This window comes from Heterocephalus glaber, unplaced genomic scaffold (genome assembly GCF_053883595.1).
Source record: "Heterocephalus glaber isolate CG9 unplaced genomic scaffold, H.glaber_assembly_v1.0 deba00001550, whole genome shotgun sequence".
Taxonomy (NCBI): Eukaryota; Metazoa; Chordata; class Mammalia; order Rodentia; family Bathyergidae; genus Heterocephalus; species Heterocephalus glaber.
The window spans coordinates 18,574,357-18,590,778 of NW_028258343.1; the positions used below are offsets into that span (position 1 = coordinate 18,574,357).

Below are 16,422 nucleotides of genomic sequence, written 5' to 3' on the forward strand. Positions count from 1 at the left end.
TTCCTGAATTATTAATATCAAACACAAAGTACAAAAGAATACAATTACTTTTCTAATTATTGCTATGACCAATGTCCCAATACAATTTGTCTAAACTAAGTAATTTGACAGATGTAACCACTTCACACATGAAGAAAAAGCCTAATGCAGTGGACCCTCAAGTTACGACCAGCCCAACATACAAACACCTTGGGTTATAAGCAGAATTTTGGTTTTAACTTACAACCAAAGTCTTGAGTTATGACTCAAATGCTAGCTGCTTGTGCTTCCAGATGGTCTCAGATACAGATTTAACCCTCACAGAGCTCTGGAAGGAACATGACAGCATCCTTTCCTGCGTGGGGTTCACTGAGAAATCCTGGGCCGATGTCTCTCTAAGGACACTGAGATCTGCCTGGAAGAAAGTGTGGCCGAAAAGTATTCGGGAGAGAGATTCCGAAGTCAACTGACCAATTTGAGTTACAACCAGCCCTTGGGAACAAACTGAATTCATATATCAAGAGTCCACTGTAATTATTACAAAATAATGAAACTCTTTAAAATAAAATCGTATAAATTGTTAGAAAAATTTTCAGGGCCGGGGATTTAACTCAGTGGTTTTGCCACCTGCCTTCTTGCAAGTGCAAGGACCCAAGTTCAATCCCCAGTACCAAAAAAAAAAAAAAACAAAAAACACAGAAAAAATTTCAAAGTTAAATAAATTTTTAATAATTGTAGTCTTCCATTCAAATTAAACTACTTTTAGGGGCCGAGGATTTAGCTCAGTGGTTTCACCGCCTGCTGTGCAAGCGCAAGGATCCGAGTTCAATCCCCGGTACCAAAAGAAAAACTTTTAGTGCATAAGCAAGTCCTAGTTAACTACAACACAGAAATCTGTTAGTCAAGCTGAAATCAGAAATAGTCTTAGGCAGGCTGGGGATTTAGCTCAGTGGTTCCGCTGCCTGCCTTGCAAGTGCAAGGACCCGAGTTCGATCTCTGGTACCAAAAAAAAAAAAAGAAACAGTTTTAGTCTACCAAATATGCCCAGATGTGGGCAAGGGGGAAAAACTAAGCCTCTTTCCTCATATCCTTGAAATGTAACCTCTAAAATTAAGATGGGTAATAGAGAGGCTCAAGATCTACAAATTAATGTGCTCCTATCACAGCCATTTAGTTTTCTTATTAGTCCAGGTCTGCAGTAACACTGACCCCATTCCTCCAGGGGAACTGGTACGCGTGCATATCACATCTTAAATCTTTTTACATCCCGCTCCTTCCCCACCTCGCCCCACCCATTTCTCAGTCCCCTTCCTATTGGTAAAAGATCTAGCTCATCTTCTGTTATCTTTTTTTTCTTGTTATCTATCTTTTATTTTGCTCTTTCATTTATTTATAGTTTGAGTTTCTCAAAAGAAAGCATGCAATATTTAAGCTTGTGTATCTGACTTATTTCACTTAACATTACGGTTTCATGGTGTATCCATTCTCCCATGAATGACTCAAGTTTAGCCCTCTTTGTGGCACAGTACTCCACTGCGTATAGATACCACATTTTCTTTCTCCATTCATCTGCTGATGGACATGTAGTCACTTCCAAGATTTAGCTGTCATAAACTGTGCTGCTACAAACATGGGTGTGTGTGGATCACTACAGTACGATGCCTTTAACTCTTCTGGGAAGACACCTGGTAGAGGAACAGCTCTACCACAGCCATTTAGCATACAGTCTGGTAACATTCCTTGACAACACTTCACTCGTGAAAATACTGTAAATGACTCATTCCTACCAGAGCCGCTGAAGAAGAGAAAAGGATGGGTAAAAGTAGCAGAAAGCAAAACCTCGGGCCTCCTACCCAAGTGCTGAGAGCACTGATGTGGGACGGAAGGAGGAGACCTTGAAGTCTTAGCCCAGACACGGAACAGCACCTGCCTAGGAAAGGCGCTGTGTGTGAGAACCAGACGCTTCCACACCTCCCCCAGTCACGGGCAACACTGTCCCCCTGCCGAAGAGACAGGTACTCGCCCCAAAGAGCTAACTGGCGATAGGATGCTAAAGCTTCCCCGAGTTCCCGCACCAGGACCTTCCCCATTTGCTTAGAGAGGATTTTGAGAGGAGCCAATTTACAGTCCACTGCTGAGAGAGACGAATCCTCATTGGTCTGCATCTGCTACCTAACTCTGTGCCTTTTCATTTAAATTGGTTTCTTGAACTGGCCACCATGTAATCACAGTTAATTATTTAGTTGTTCTTTGGAGCACACGGACGAATTTTTGGCCTTCAGCTGTACCTGACTTGGACTGTTATTGGAAGCTTTTCGGTGGAAAGGGGGCAGCATTAGGAAAAGGCGCACTGCACCATGACTTGTCCGCTGTTCTATGCCATCAAAAGTGAAAATCCCACATATGCAATCTAAGCTAACCAGCCAGCGTTTCAACTTACCATTACTTAAACAGTAACCACTTTAAGGCTAAGGTAGTATGTTACAGGAAACAGAATACTGTAAGTGGAATCTATTCCATGATACAGAAACTTCTTTGTTTCAATCTTTAGAGAATGAAGTAGAAAGCACTGCAAATGTGGAAAAATGAAACATGAGGCTTTCTTTTTGCCGACAGAAAGGGGAAAAAGAAAATTGCTAAGATTCCTACATCTGAATAAGTTCTAGTTAAATAAATACAAGCAGCCTGAGCAAAAGAATATGGTTCAAAATAGAAATCCTACCAAACTATTAGACTCACCAAAAGGGGGCTACAGAGTTTTAGGAGGAAAACGGGAAGAAAAGAATATTACAAAGACCTCAGAGATTCATTCCTCAGTCTCCAAACTTCCCTTTTTTTCTCCATTGTCTCCTTCCACACTAAGAGGATCCGACATCTGGACTCTACGCCTATTGTTTTGCAAGGACAAAATTTCAGAAAGAGCTATACCCCTTTCCTTGCGCCTGTGAGTCATCTGAAGACGGTAAGGCTACACAGTACACATACAGTAGTCTCCTGGCTACTCTCATTCCTAGGAAAACTGACTGACTTGAGAGAGGGGAGGAGAAGGAACCAAAGCCATGGCTTCAGAGCACTGCGCCGCTTACAGCAAGCAGTGCACACGTGTACCAATTATGTTAATCACAGGCAAAGAATTAGACGTTTATGATTCTAAGCCTCAACTTCATTGCCTACTGCAGTAGTTGCAAATTATGACTGTTTTGGAAATCAGCCAAAGAAGGGACTAGAAAGTAAGTTCGTGGTCAAATTTCTTCATCATCACCATTTAATATTAGCTATATCTAATATCTTTCCCCACAAAGGAATTCAAGCTGTCGACAAAATAATCATTAAAAAATGATGGTAACTATTACAGTCCACTAAATAGCTATCATAAGTCAAGCAATTTCTAAGAATATCATATATCTATCTGTATTACTTCTTTTAATCCTTACAGTGTATGACCATTACCTCTTTACAAACGATTACACTGCAGCAGACAAGTTATGCCCAAGGTCATATAATAATTGGTAGAGTAAATGTTGTAAACCTTATGCTGTGCACTCTTTCTTTATACAACAGTACCTCCTTTGGGGTCAGCACCTGTTGAGTAATATGCATCCACTTTCATTACACAGCTCACACTTACTGTTTTGGAAGGAAAGTCCTCCCATCACTAAGGCAGAGCCCTGAGGGGAGGACAAATTGTGCTTAAGAGAGATCTGCAGACAACTACAGGTTACATCCAGTTTCAAACAAAAATACCCCAAACTGACTTATCCCCTAAAGCTATGCCCCAAAGCTGTGTTTGTAAACTACAAATTATGAAAATACATTTTAGCTGCATCTTTGCAAAATCCTCCCCTCATTTGACATTAGCTCTCCTATAAGAGTAATAAGTTGATCAAATCACGCTGCCCCCATTAAGAGCCACCCTGAAACAAACACAGGCAGGTCCCTGTCCTCCACCACACTAACGGCAGTGCACACCTTGACGGCTGTGAAGTTAGCATTTTGTAACATACTCAGCCTCATCTACATGATGGGCAAGAAATTTTACCTAACATACAACTCTTTTTAAATTCTACGGCCTGGTTTATGGATAAACTCTATGTTCTGTGTATGTACATACTAAAAATTTTGTACATATATGTATGTTAATGAATTCTCACTTCACAAAGTTTTTAAAGTTCAAAAACAAGATTAAGAATTAACAGCCGGGCATGGTGCCCCACGATGTAATCTCAGCACTAGGGAGGCTGAGGTAGGAAGATCGCTGTGAGTTCCAGGCCAGCCTGGGCAATATTGTAAGACCTGCCTCAAAAACATAAAAAAGAATTAAGAAAGGTTTTAGCATTTGGAAAACAGATAAATTAGATCCATTCCACATATTACACAAGGTAATAAATGCCAAATGGACTAGAGCTCAAAAAGAAAAAAAAAAAAAAACCTACAAAAGTAGTAGAAGAAAATAAAAATGTAGGGCCAAGGATTTAGCTCAGTGGCACCGTGCCTGCCTTGCAAGTGTAAGGTCCTGAGTTGGATCCCTAGTACCAGGGAAAAAAAAAAAGAAAGAAAGAAAATACAAATGCATTCCTCTCGAACTTGGATGTATGGAATATTCTGCCTGGCAAAAAAATGATTACTAGCAAAGTCAAAAAAATACATGACACACTGAAAGAACATATTTGCTACATATATCATAGAAAGGGATGCTAATGTCTCTAACAAAGCACCTTTACCAAAGAGGGAGAGGGCCGGGGACTTAGCTCAGTGGTTCTGGCGCCTTCCTCGCAAGCTCAAGGTCCCAAGTTCCATCCCCGGTACCAAAAACAAAAAACAAACAATAAAAAAGAGGGAGAAAGATTAAAAAGTCTGTAGAAAAATTGGCAGACATGAAAGCCAATTCAAAAAAATTATACAGAAAGTACTTAAAATACAGTAAGTTTTAGACGTCACTCATAATAAAAGGAATACAAATCGACCTTATACTGAAATAGCATTTTCACCCAACAAACTGGCAAACCTTCAAAACCCTGACAAATATACTCTACCAGTAAGACTATGGGAGAACCCACACTCTTAAATTGCTGGCAGGAATTTAGCAGTATATTGCTGTTAATCTACCTCAAAGTCCTCCCTTTGCTTTGAACATTGTTGTTTCCACTTTCTGAAGCAGTTCTGGAAGTCTTCTTTCATGTCTTTATTTCTGCTCTTGTGCCTTGTTTACACTTCAGAGCCATTTTGGCTTTGAGGAAGAGTCAGAAGTTGCACAGTGCCAGCTCCAGTGAACAAGGTGGATGAAAACACACTGCAGTGTTTACTTGACAGAAACTGCATTTGATCAGTGAGGCACAATAATAAAATATACTGCATATTTTAAAACGTTATCACAGTAAAAGACACATTGCCATTAATGCCCCTCAAAATCCTCCTTCTCTCTTTGAACACACTTATCCCATCATTCCTAGCAATGTCTTTTACGATAATAAGTTTTTTTATTTAAACATTTATTGCATTTTTCCATCACACCTTGTATGCATAAGCTTTTCAACCCAGCAATCCTACTTGTAGGAATTCACCCGACAGCTATGCCCGCAACATTACAAAGGCACGTATTCAGAAGATTATTCATTGCAACCATTATTTTAACTACAAAATATAACAAACTGCCAGTCTCCAAGTATAGAAGGCTATGTGAAGAATTATTTGAATAGTTTATAGAATATCGCTCTAAAAACAAAAGAATGAAAACAATTTCTGGAACTGACTGGGTGTGATTTGCACAAAATACATGAAGTAACAAAAGCAAAGTTAGAAACAATTTATACGTATGCAACCTTTTCTGCAAAACAAGAAGTGAGAATAAGGAAATACACATATCAGTTTATCACAGGAAAAGAAACAGAGGAAGATTCAACTACAAGACAATGAAGCTGGTTACCAGTGAAGGAAGGTAAGCCAGAGGAAGGGATGTGAAAGAGTTGAGAATCCTTGGAACACACCTCATGTGTTAGCTACTTTTCTCTCCTTGCTGGGACAAAATACCCGACACCAAAGTGAGAAGGGAAAGGGTTCATTTGGCTTAGAGTTCGTGGAGGATTCAGTCCATAATCGGCCAACTTGAAGGCAGGGATGACAAACAGGCATGGCAGAGCAGGTACAACACGGCGTGCACAAGGTAGAGAAGGTAACCAGAGAACCTCAACAGTTTTCCCTGCCCCTTTTATCTTAGACTACTTGGGGCAGGTAGCACAAGAAAGGGGGGGAGGGCAGGGATTTAGCTCAGTGGCACAGCGTCTGCCTGGCAAGCACAAGGTCCTGAGTTTGATCCCCATTTCCAAAAAAAAAAAAAAAAATACTATATCGGTACTATTAAATAATTTTTGTTTTGTTTTGTTTTTCTTTTTTTGGTACCGGGGATCAAACACAGGACCTTAGCGCTTGCGAGGCAGGTGCTGTGCCACCAAGCTCAATCTCCGGCCCTCTACTAAATCATTTTAAAAACTGTACTGTGCTATGTAACAGAATATATCCTTATTCTCAGAAATAGACATTAAAGTATTTGAGGTGGGTAAGAATGTGATAGATGCAAATTTCAAAAGATGAGGAAAAAAATATTTAATATACAGACATAAACAGAAGAAACAATGAAGCAGAGCTGCCTAGAGGGGTCGCCACTGAGCGATGGCGCGCGTCTCTCCTCAGCAGGGAGAAGCCTCGTCCAGGGCCTCTGGGCAGCCTGGGATGTGAGCACCTGCCCGCCTCGCCACCCCCAGGCCACACCTTCCCGAAAGCCCGTCCACAGCGTCCTTCAGACCTGAGCAGCAGGAGTGTGAGGTCCAGCAGAAGACGATTTCCAGGACGGTGGCAGAGTGTCGAGCAGCAGCAAATGAGCCTCTTGGAGATTAGAGTTCGGCAACGGGGGAAGGGAGAAGGGAGGTGGATCCCCAGACCCAGGATGGACCTGAAGGGCAAACTGGAGCCCACCAGGACAGCGGAGAGGCTCCTCAGTGCTGAAGAGGGAGATGAAAACAGAGCTTTCTCCCTGGCTTCTGGCTCATGTGGTGAGAGGTGGTTCGAACCTGCAGAGGCATGCTGAGTGCGGCTGACTCCAGAGGCCTCCACAGTGAAATGCACCAATGGAACAGAGTGGTGGATGCTGTGAGCTGCAGCCGCTGGTGAGTGACTCCGGCCCAACGTCCCCAGGGGAGGGCGACTGACCAGACACCATTTGGGGAAAGGTCCAGCTGAACCTAGGACTCAGCGGCCTCGGGTTGGCTCCATCTCAGGGCTCCCAGGGTCTGAGTGAGGAGCAGCCTTGGGAGAAGTGCAGGGTCAGGGAACCAAGTGTAAGCTGGCAAAAGGCACCAGGAGTGTCGTGGACTGAACACTTTGGGTCCCAGCCCCATAGGCAGAAACCAGGATCAGCCCGAATTTCAGTGGCATTGAAAGCACAAGCTTGCTGGATTATTCACTACCCTGCCTAATTCCACTGCAGGCTTGCTGGGATCATCCAACACGGATCTGGGCTCTGTCTGCCCCCTTTTGTCACCAGTGACAGCAGAGACACACCCTGAAGTAGATTTTTTTTCCCTCTCTTTGCTTTTTCTTTGCAATTTACAAGCATCAACACAGAAAACAATTTTTAAAAAACAGAAAATGAGAAGAAATGGAAGCAAGATGCAACCCCAGACCTCCAGCTTGCCCAAGCCAATTCCAAGGGCAGTGAAGTGGAAGAAATCAAAAGCCACCCACCTGAACTTTCTGAAACGGTGGCAGCAAGAGTAATAAAGCAGATGAATAAGGCTCTAGAAAAAAACAAATCAGAAATAATTTCTCAGAAAGCTAAAAAGATGATGACCATAATGAAGGACATAGTTAGCATATCTGGAGTAGATACAGATAAAAAAGAGAGGAGCTTAGGAAAATGACGGAAACTATAAATGCCCAACATAGGAAAGAAATGGGTTTAACGAAACAGACTCAAACAGATAGCCAGGAGATTAAAAATCCTATTGAAAGTATATGCACCAGAATCAACCATTGTGAGGACAGATCTACAAGAGAAGTTTGCAGTTAGCAATCACCAAAAGAAAGACTTCTTAAAAATACCAAGGACATAAAACCCTGTTCACAGAAGTAATGGTGCCAAAAAAGAAGTAAAATTTCTTCTCAGAGCCAGCACTAAACTGAAAGCATCAGGAATTTCACACTAGGCTCATTAGGGGAACATCCCAACCAAGTGCAGACAGCCCAAGTCACAAACACATGACCCTCGAAGCCACTAATATTTAGTCATTTAACATATTCACACTTATTTATAAATTATCACAAACCAGGGCCGGGGATTTAGCTCAGTGGTTTCACCACCTGCTGCGCAAGCACAAGGACCCGAGCTCGATCCTTGGGACCAAAAGAAAAAAAAAAACTGCAGATAAATTCTCACAAACCAAATCAAAGATAAGATGATACATTAACTATTTTTCTCCATTCAAATATAAAATTATTTAAAAACATTAAGACTTTCTTTTTAAATCCTGACATTCAAGTCCTTCTTTTCCCAAGTTTTCAGATTTAAATAAACCATAGGGCTTTAGAGCATTTCTACAGTGTATGTTACTACAGGGTTACTCTGCTACTAAAAATATGTAGATAGATAGATAGATAGATAGATAGATAGATAGATAGATAGACAGACAGACAGTTTAGACAGAGATACTCCCTGGTAATGACTTATTTGGAATACAACCCACAAAATTCTATCAGAATCATCTATGAAATGGCACAAGCATTAAATCTATAACACAGTATGAGTTTGTCTCTTAGCTACTAATAAAAATTAAAAGATCATTTGTCTACTTAATCTCTCACCAAAAATACTGCTGTGACATTCGCTACCACACTGAAGCAGTATCTCTACGCCAGCGTAACAGTTAAATAAAAATACCTGTTCCAACAAATGGGTCGAAGACCACATCGTTCTCCTTCACTTGTCCATGGTTGGCCATTATGAAAGACAAGCCAGCATCCATGCTTGTATTTCCAATGAAGTGTCTCTTCTTGACGCTGTATGACTGAATTAGCTCTCTCTGTCCATCAGCGATCTAGAGCAGAGATATTTGTCAAATTTATATGAACATACAGAACAGATTTGAGGTAATAACCCACAATAAAACCATAGCATCATGCTGAAGAGAATTTTTTTCTACTTACTATTGCTCCAAACTTATTCTTTTAAAATAATGAGATTGAGGTAGTTATGCACAAATATACTGCTTTTTAATCCCTTTCCATCTATTTTTTTCTTTTCAAACCAAATATTAATTAAGCTGCATTACAATTATCCCAGGGACAGTGGTAAGTAAGCCTTCCCCATTTCTTTTCTCTAAATAACAATAATCTAAATAGTAATAATGATTCTCAGTGGCCGCTCACGCTGACAGCTTAAGGAGGTGGACAGGACAGCTGGACAGCAGCTCCATTCCTTCGCACGATGGAGACTTAGATTTGACACCTCCACTAATGAGATCTCTCAACTACCACAGCAGTCTACCTAACCCTCTGTTTTATTTTTAAAAAGCAGTCCACAGCCAGGCATGGTGGTGCACACCTGTAATCCTAGCACTCTGGGAGGCTGAGGCAGAATAATCAAAAGTTCAAGACCAGCCTGGGCTACTTAGCAAGACACTGTCTCAAAATTTTAAAAAGGCTAGGGATGTAGCTCAGTGCAAAGCCCTAATTCAACACCCCGTACCACAAACAGTTAAAAAAGAAAAAAGTACTCCAGATATTCTGGCAAATCTTGTTGTAATTTCACCAGGGACATCTCTTTCTCCAGAAAAATACAAAACAAACCACAATTACATACTCTTCAATTTTTTTTGGGGGGGGGGGGGGACTGGGGATCGAACTCGGGTCATTGCGCTTGTGAGGCAGGAGGCAGAACCACTGGGCTAAATCCCTGGCCCCAACTCTTCGCCAATTTTAACCCATACACCAGTACTGACTCTTCAGCTGCTTTAAAATCCTTCATGTAAAGAGTCAAACACAAAGACAAGCGCTCAGTTCCTTCCAGAGATCAAACCCAGAGCCTCACACGTGACAGGCAAGCGCTCTACCACTGGGCTGTACCTCCAACCCACACTTAGTGTTTAAAAAAACAAAATGAGACAGAATCCTTGCTCACCCATCTACCAAAATAAATATTATGTGGCTTCTCGGGGATGCAGTTTGGGTCCAAACCGTAGTCCTCCAAAATAGAGAATGTATGTTGGGGCTTCTTTAAGTTCACTTTTCCTTCAAATGGCAGAAATTCGAGTGCCTAAAAAATAAAAGGAATTCTAATGTGGTCTAAAATTTTACAAAGAAAAGTACGACCGTTCTTATGTAACATAACACCTACCATGTAAATCTGGTGTCAGCGTTAAGGTAAACCACAAAAAGTGCATCGCACATGAGGTGAAAAACGAGCACTAACAGCCCCAGGTGGCAGGCCCACCAGCAACACAGTGAGACCACAGCAACCCTAACAGGACTCGGGCTGGCTAAGCTCACTTACATCTATTCGTTTCACTTTTTCTTCTTGTGTCAATGTTTTATTAAATGTGTGGATTTTTATTTTATACGTAGAGTCTGGGTGCACAAATGGAACCTAAAAAAGAATAACAGATAAGTTTTTTAAGCTTAGTAATTCTGCAGAACTTGCACATATGCCTAGAGGAAATTCCACGTCACTACGCACCATCTTCTCCACGGGGTAATTTTTAAGAGAACTGTACAGCTCCTCGGTAGATTTTCCATGGCCCCATAGTTCAAATATGGACCTAGGAGATAAATGACCAGTAATAACCTCAGTAAAGAACTTGGTTCACACAGTAATACATAACAGTTATTTCACTAACTTTTCATGCTTGCGCCACTAAAACAATTAATGCTTTTTTTTCCCTAAGCTATAAAGGAGAAGTTGTATTCTGGAAACATATATAACTTAGGTTCCAACACACAAAAAGGGTAAACTTCACACTGCAGAGGGGAACTGAGCCTAGGGCCTTGAGCACACTAAGTAAAGCTCTACCACAGGCTCCACTGCCTCCTCCCTTCGCTGTTTCTCTAGACCAGGTCAGCTGATGCAGCAAATCACAACATGTTTTAGTTAAATGTGGAAAAGTTTGCAGAAAACCCAATTTTTCCCAATGTCTTCTCCATAAAACAAATACACTAAATTCAGATGTTACTGTTGAAATTTAGCTACTATTCGGTAACCTTTATTAACTAAGTTACCCCAAATGTTGCATTCTAAAAGGCATGCACCTAGGGGTTTGCTACATTTTTCACTTTTTGTGTTTTGCTCAAAATATTCCATGCTAAAAATAAACTAAATTTCATCCCTAGTCTACCACAAAAAAAATCTGAATTTAAGTTAGTTTTCAGTCTAGGCCAGTGATGGCGAACCTTTTAGAGCTTTCAAGGATACAAACAGCCCACTGTAGCATTTACGCTGTAGGTTATGGGTTTATTTTAATTCTGTTTTGATGAGGTTACAAATACTATCCTTAAAAAAAATGAATTCTTCCTTTTCTATTGATTTATACAGTAAAGACCTCTACAATATTACCCTTACTGAGCTTACGTATACACTTAAGGTATACATCAGCAAAGCAAATTATATAAAGACTAAAAACAACTAAAAATTTATTGTATAATATTATTACAATGTACAATTACTGATTTTACCATTCATTAAATATATGCATCAGAAGATATGAGTTTTAAAATATATATATATTTTTAGTACTCCAGTAGCTACTTTAAGCCTAACAAACTTTGTCTTTCTAATTCAAACACCTCTTTGAGCTGTAAGTTTTAATATAAGCTACAATGTAATTATTCAAAAGATATATTTTAGTTATGTTCTGGTTTGTAGTCATTTTTATTTAATAAACAATACGCATTAACAAGTCTCAGCTCTAAAGATTATAGACTTACGGCTGTAGGTAGATTTAGGGCTATCGAACTTAACTAAGTATGAGGGTATTAGCCAATTCGAAAATACAGCAATTGCATATCACACTATAAAGCACTGTTAACTATGTTAATAAACTTAGATATACTCTTATTTGCCTTCTCACAAAACTACGTACATAAATTCTTATTTGCATTGCAAACAAAAATATATGTAGTTCTCAAGAAAATGTAATTCCAAGGAAATGAAAGGTTTCAACCATCTATCAAAATGTTCAGATAAAAAACCAACTGAGATAAAGAAAAATGCATGAATTTTAAAAAATTTTTTTAAGAAAAAAATGAAAGAAAAGGAAAAACGTCAATGATTAAATCTAGGTTAAACAATGAACAACTTCAATAATTTATACCATGATAGATTATTAGAATAGCAAAACACATTTCATAACAATGCGCACATTTTGTCATCTTACACTCTACCACACTGCCCATCCAACTAAAAATTAGGTGTAAGAACAACATTTTGGGGTTTTTCAGTTACAATTAAATGTGAGCTCCATGCTATACACAAATATAGCACTGATATCCCATGCTATACTTCTGGTTACTATGGAGCTTCTGAAAAATTGTGCTAACCAAGAATTTCTCTAGACATTTCCACACTGTTTGACCCTGCCTTGTCAGCAAGTAAACTCTTCCGGTCGCCCAGCACCATCCAATGGTAGATGCTCATAACTGCAAGCTATAACCGGCGCCCTCCACATCCCTCTCCCTTTTACCAATACAAATACGAAAAGAGAGACAGGGAGAAAGTTTCTCTTACTTGGCACACACTGTCCGTTTCATTAAGTTTCTTGCAATGTCTTCAGAGGGAATGCTAAGAATCCAAAAGGGAGACTGAAAGAAATAGCAAAACCCATTTAGCTCTGAGTGGCTAGAATATAATCTTGGAATTTTTATCTTTGCCAAGCATTCTTTATAATGCATTAGCTATTTTATGTTTAACTTCTAAGTAGTATCTCTTATGTTACTAAATGCTCAGACCGGGGATTTAGCTCAGTGGTTCTGTCGCCTGCCTTGCAAGCGCAAGGACCTGAGTTCGATCCTCAGTACCAAAAAAAAAAAAAAAAAAAGATACTAAATGCTCTCTCATTTTCTAGGTAGTGGTGGCCACTTGAGGAGTGGGTGAGGGGCACTGTGAGTAACAATGCTGAAAATCTCAGAGTACATCCCAGTAGGAGCTGGAAATTCTGCCAAGTTCCAATTGGAAACACACCTCACCAAAGGAAGTTTCTTTCAGTGAAAGAACAGATACATATTATGGTGTGACTGTTGAGTTAAATTCTAAAACTGGAGCTGGGGCTGAAGCTCAGGGGCAGAGCACTTGCCTAGTGTGTGTAATGCTCTGGGTTCAATTCTCACTGCTGCAAAAAAATGAATAAAAGAAAACTGGAAGTAAATTTAAGTTACTTTCCAAAGCCACAGTTTTTTTTAAAGTATCCTTTTCATTTAATTGCCTCTGAAAACAGAAACAAGTAATCACACAAATAGATACTTAAGCATTTCAGTTCTCTTCAAATCCAATGTTTTATCTATAGGCATTCTACAGATGGTAAGGTAAAAATTCATCTTACCTTTCCATAACTTTCCTGATTGCTGGTGAACTGACCTCCAAAAAGCAAAAGCAAAGACTTTATTTCCTGTTTTGAAAATATTACAGAGAGAATACATGTTAAACAGGGAACTCAGTTTTACTAAGAAAAACAAGTCTAATATGATTAAAAAAGAAAATCGAGTGGGCTGAGGTCTACTTGAGGCATGTAAGTCTCAAAACAAACGACTACAACTCAGGGTTCTGAACAACTTCTATAGTCACAACCAAAGATAAGTAATTCCTGGTAAATTTTAGATAACAGGAGAGCTACTGGAAGACATGATCAAAAAGGTGATGGCCTGCTTTTGAAAAGAAGAAAGCCAATTATAGACACTCCAGATTAGCAAACCTAAAAACTGATTTAAAAAATGAAATGAATAACTAAAAAGATGATTTGAAGATATTTAAAAAGAAATTAATTAGGGAGCATCATTGTAGATTCATTAAGCACAAGAACATTAAGCTAACCTTAGTAACTGTACCACTAAGAACACAATACGTATTTAAACATATCACGCATGCAAAGTTGAAATCAGATGTGTATATTCTTTGAAGTAACCATTTTGTATTCATAAACACAAGATGACCATATAAATTTTATGATTTGCACCACTAACAAATTGTCTCCTTCCATATAAAGCAAGCAGAAAACCAACACCAAGTTCCCAACTCCAAGATCAAAAGGTATGAGAGGTTTGAGAAACCAACGCCATTTCTATTTTTCCTTTATCTGTGCACCAAATCATGTCTTGTATTGAAGGGCTGGACAGACCCCAACGAGCACAGACTACCAGCAAATCAGGGAGGGTAGCCCAAATGTTATTTTGTGACATAAGTAACATAAATTTGAACAGGAGTCATTGTAAGAATTACAAATCAAACCCAGTAAAATCTGATTTTCATTTGCAGATCTTCCATATACTACTGTGTGATTTTATACATGAAACTTAACTCCTAGGACTCTCAGTTCCCTTAAGTGAAAAACAGCAGTCACAGCTACTCCGTGAGAAGCACAGAAATTTAGGTTATTAAGGAAATCAAAGTGATGACAATCCCAACAGTCCTTGAAGTTCTGTGTTTCAAGAAGTCAAGCAAGACAGAATTGTAAAACTCAACAGAAAAACATGAAGCTACAGACAGGTAACTTAGTCTTGCTAAGTTATCTCTTAATGACTCTTTTGTTGCTATACTAAAGCATGCTGTGAAATCAGCTTTGCATTTAGAACATCCAAAGTTAAAATATCATTTGACGTTAACATCAAAACCTGCAGCTTCTGGAATACACCATTAAAAACCAGCAACAAGCTAAAACATACATGTTTTAAGAGTGGGGGGATGAAGAATTACTGATGGTGTCCGTTAGCTCCAATACCCAAAACCTAAGCAATCAGGTAAAACTGTGGGTGACTGTGATAAGCCAAGTTTCAAATCTGTAATCAAAACATGTTTAAAATATTCTATCAAGCTACTTGAAAAAAGCAAAACCCAAGATTTTCACTCATGGCAAATTTGCTTTGCAATTGAGACTCTTTCTGTACTAGGAACAAAAAGGAATTATACACTGAACGTTTGGTATAAAAATGTGGCATAAGGAGCCGAGGATTTAGCTCAGTGGTTCCACTGCCTGCCTCACTAAGCGCAAGGACCCGAGTTTGATCCCTGGTACAAAAAAAAAAAAAAAGTGGCATGATGGGGTGTGATTCATTAATTCATACAAGCGATTATTTTTGCTACTCACTTTTTCAGAACTGTTTGCTTTAGAACTAGCCATGAATCCCCGGTGTCTGCCCTGTACCCTTAGTATCATAAGTTAAGTGACACCCGAAGTCAGTCTGATTAACTCTATCAGAGGGAAAACTGAGCCACACTTACATCCTAATCTCTCACTGTTATCCATCAAGGCAGCTACTTGCCCTACAGCTTTCCTGCTAGGAGGTAAGTAAGCCCAAAAGTGGAGAATGTCATTTGTCTTCCGGGAAGGGATCCTGTTTCACTCAACTCAACCTTTATAGAGTAACTACTATGTGAAAGGCCCTGAGCTATGGAAAGCTAAACATATTTTTATTCTCCAGAGCTAAAGGTCTAGAGGAATTAACAAAACATTTAATCCTACAACTGAAATGTGACGTGCTCTTAAAGAAGTAAAAGCAAGAAAGTGTTAAGAGTCCAAGGGAGAAAGTGATAACTTCATTTCTGAAGGGAAGAGTCAGGGAAGTTGACTTATTCCTGGAAAACAGGAAGCATCTAAATCAACGGCAGCGGACATCCGCTTCCGGGACAGCAAACTGGGAGATTCAGATGAAGCCCCCTGCTGGGAAGAAAGAGGAAAGCTGGACGTCAGCTGAAGGCACAGGTGGGCTACAAGAATTACCCAACAGGGCTGGGGATTTAGCTCAGTGGCTCCACCGCCTGCCTTGCGAGCGCAAGGTCCAGTTCGATCCCCGGTAAGAGAAAAGAAAGAAAGGAAGAATTACCCAACAGGACTGAGGAAAGGACGGAAATTCCAAGTGGAGCCACTTTTCCCGAGGTACTCAGCCATTTTCAAAAGCAGTTCGAGGCCGAACAGCCCACGGACACGGTCATGGAGCCAGAAGGTGGGGAGGGGACAGACGCTCCGCGCTTAGTGACCGAGACACCCTCCTGCAACCAGCGTGGTAAATGACTTGGTCGCAAAGTGAGGAACTGCACATAGCATGTACATTACAAGATTCGGAAGAAAGAAACGGTCACAGGAAACTCCAACTTGATGGCTTCGCTTGTAATTGCATAACTCTTACGTGCAGTACTGGAATGTATGACAGAACCCAAAAGTCCAGTCCAGTACAATCAGCAAAACTGCAGTAACT

At 39.9% G+C, this 16,422-nt stretch overlaps 1 protein-coding gene across 14 annotated transcripts in view; it reads right to left on the bottom strand.

The window, feature by feature from the left end:
* LOC101719219 (tRNA (guanine(10)-N(2))-methyltransferase TRMT11) overlaps positions 1 to 16,422 on the bottom strand; it is a 64,856-nt gene that overhangs the window by 24,485 nt on the left and 23,949 nt on the right. For all 14 annotated transcript variants that reach the window (XR_015442556.1, XR_015442557.1, XM_021259206.2 and 11 more), the window contains 6 exons: positions 13,557 to 13,622; positions 12,746 to 12,819; positions 10,703 to 10,784; positions 10,520 to 10,612; positions 10,148 to 10,282; positions 8,909 to 9,065 (listed from right to left, as the gene is read on the bottom strand). Coding sequence is in view for 12 of the 14 variants with exons in the window: in XM_021259206.2 (XP_021114865.2) it covers positions 8,909 to 9,065; positions 10,148 to 10,282; positions 10,520 to 10,612; positions 10,703 to 10,784; positions 12,746 to 12,819; positions 13,557 to 13,622 (607 nt within the window). In the remaining 2 variants the exon portion in view is untranslated. The remainder of the gene's footprint in view (positions 1 to 8,908; positions 9,066 to 10,147; positions 10,283 to 10,519; positions 10,613 to 10,702; positions 10,785 to 12,745; positions 12,820 to 13,556; positions 13,623 to 16,422) is intronic.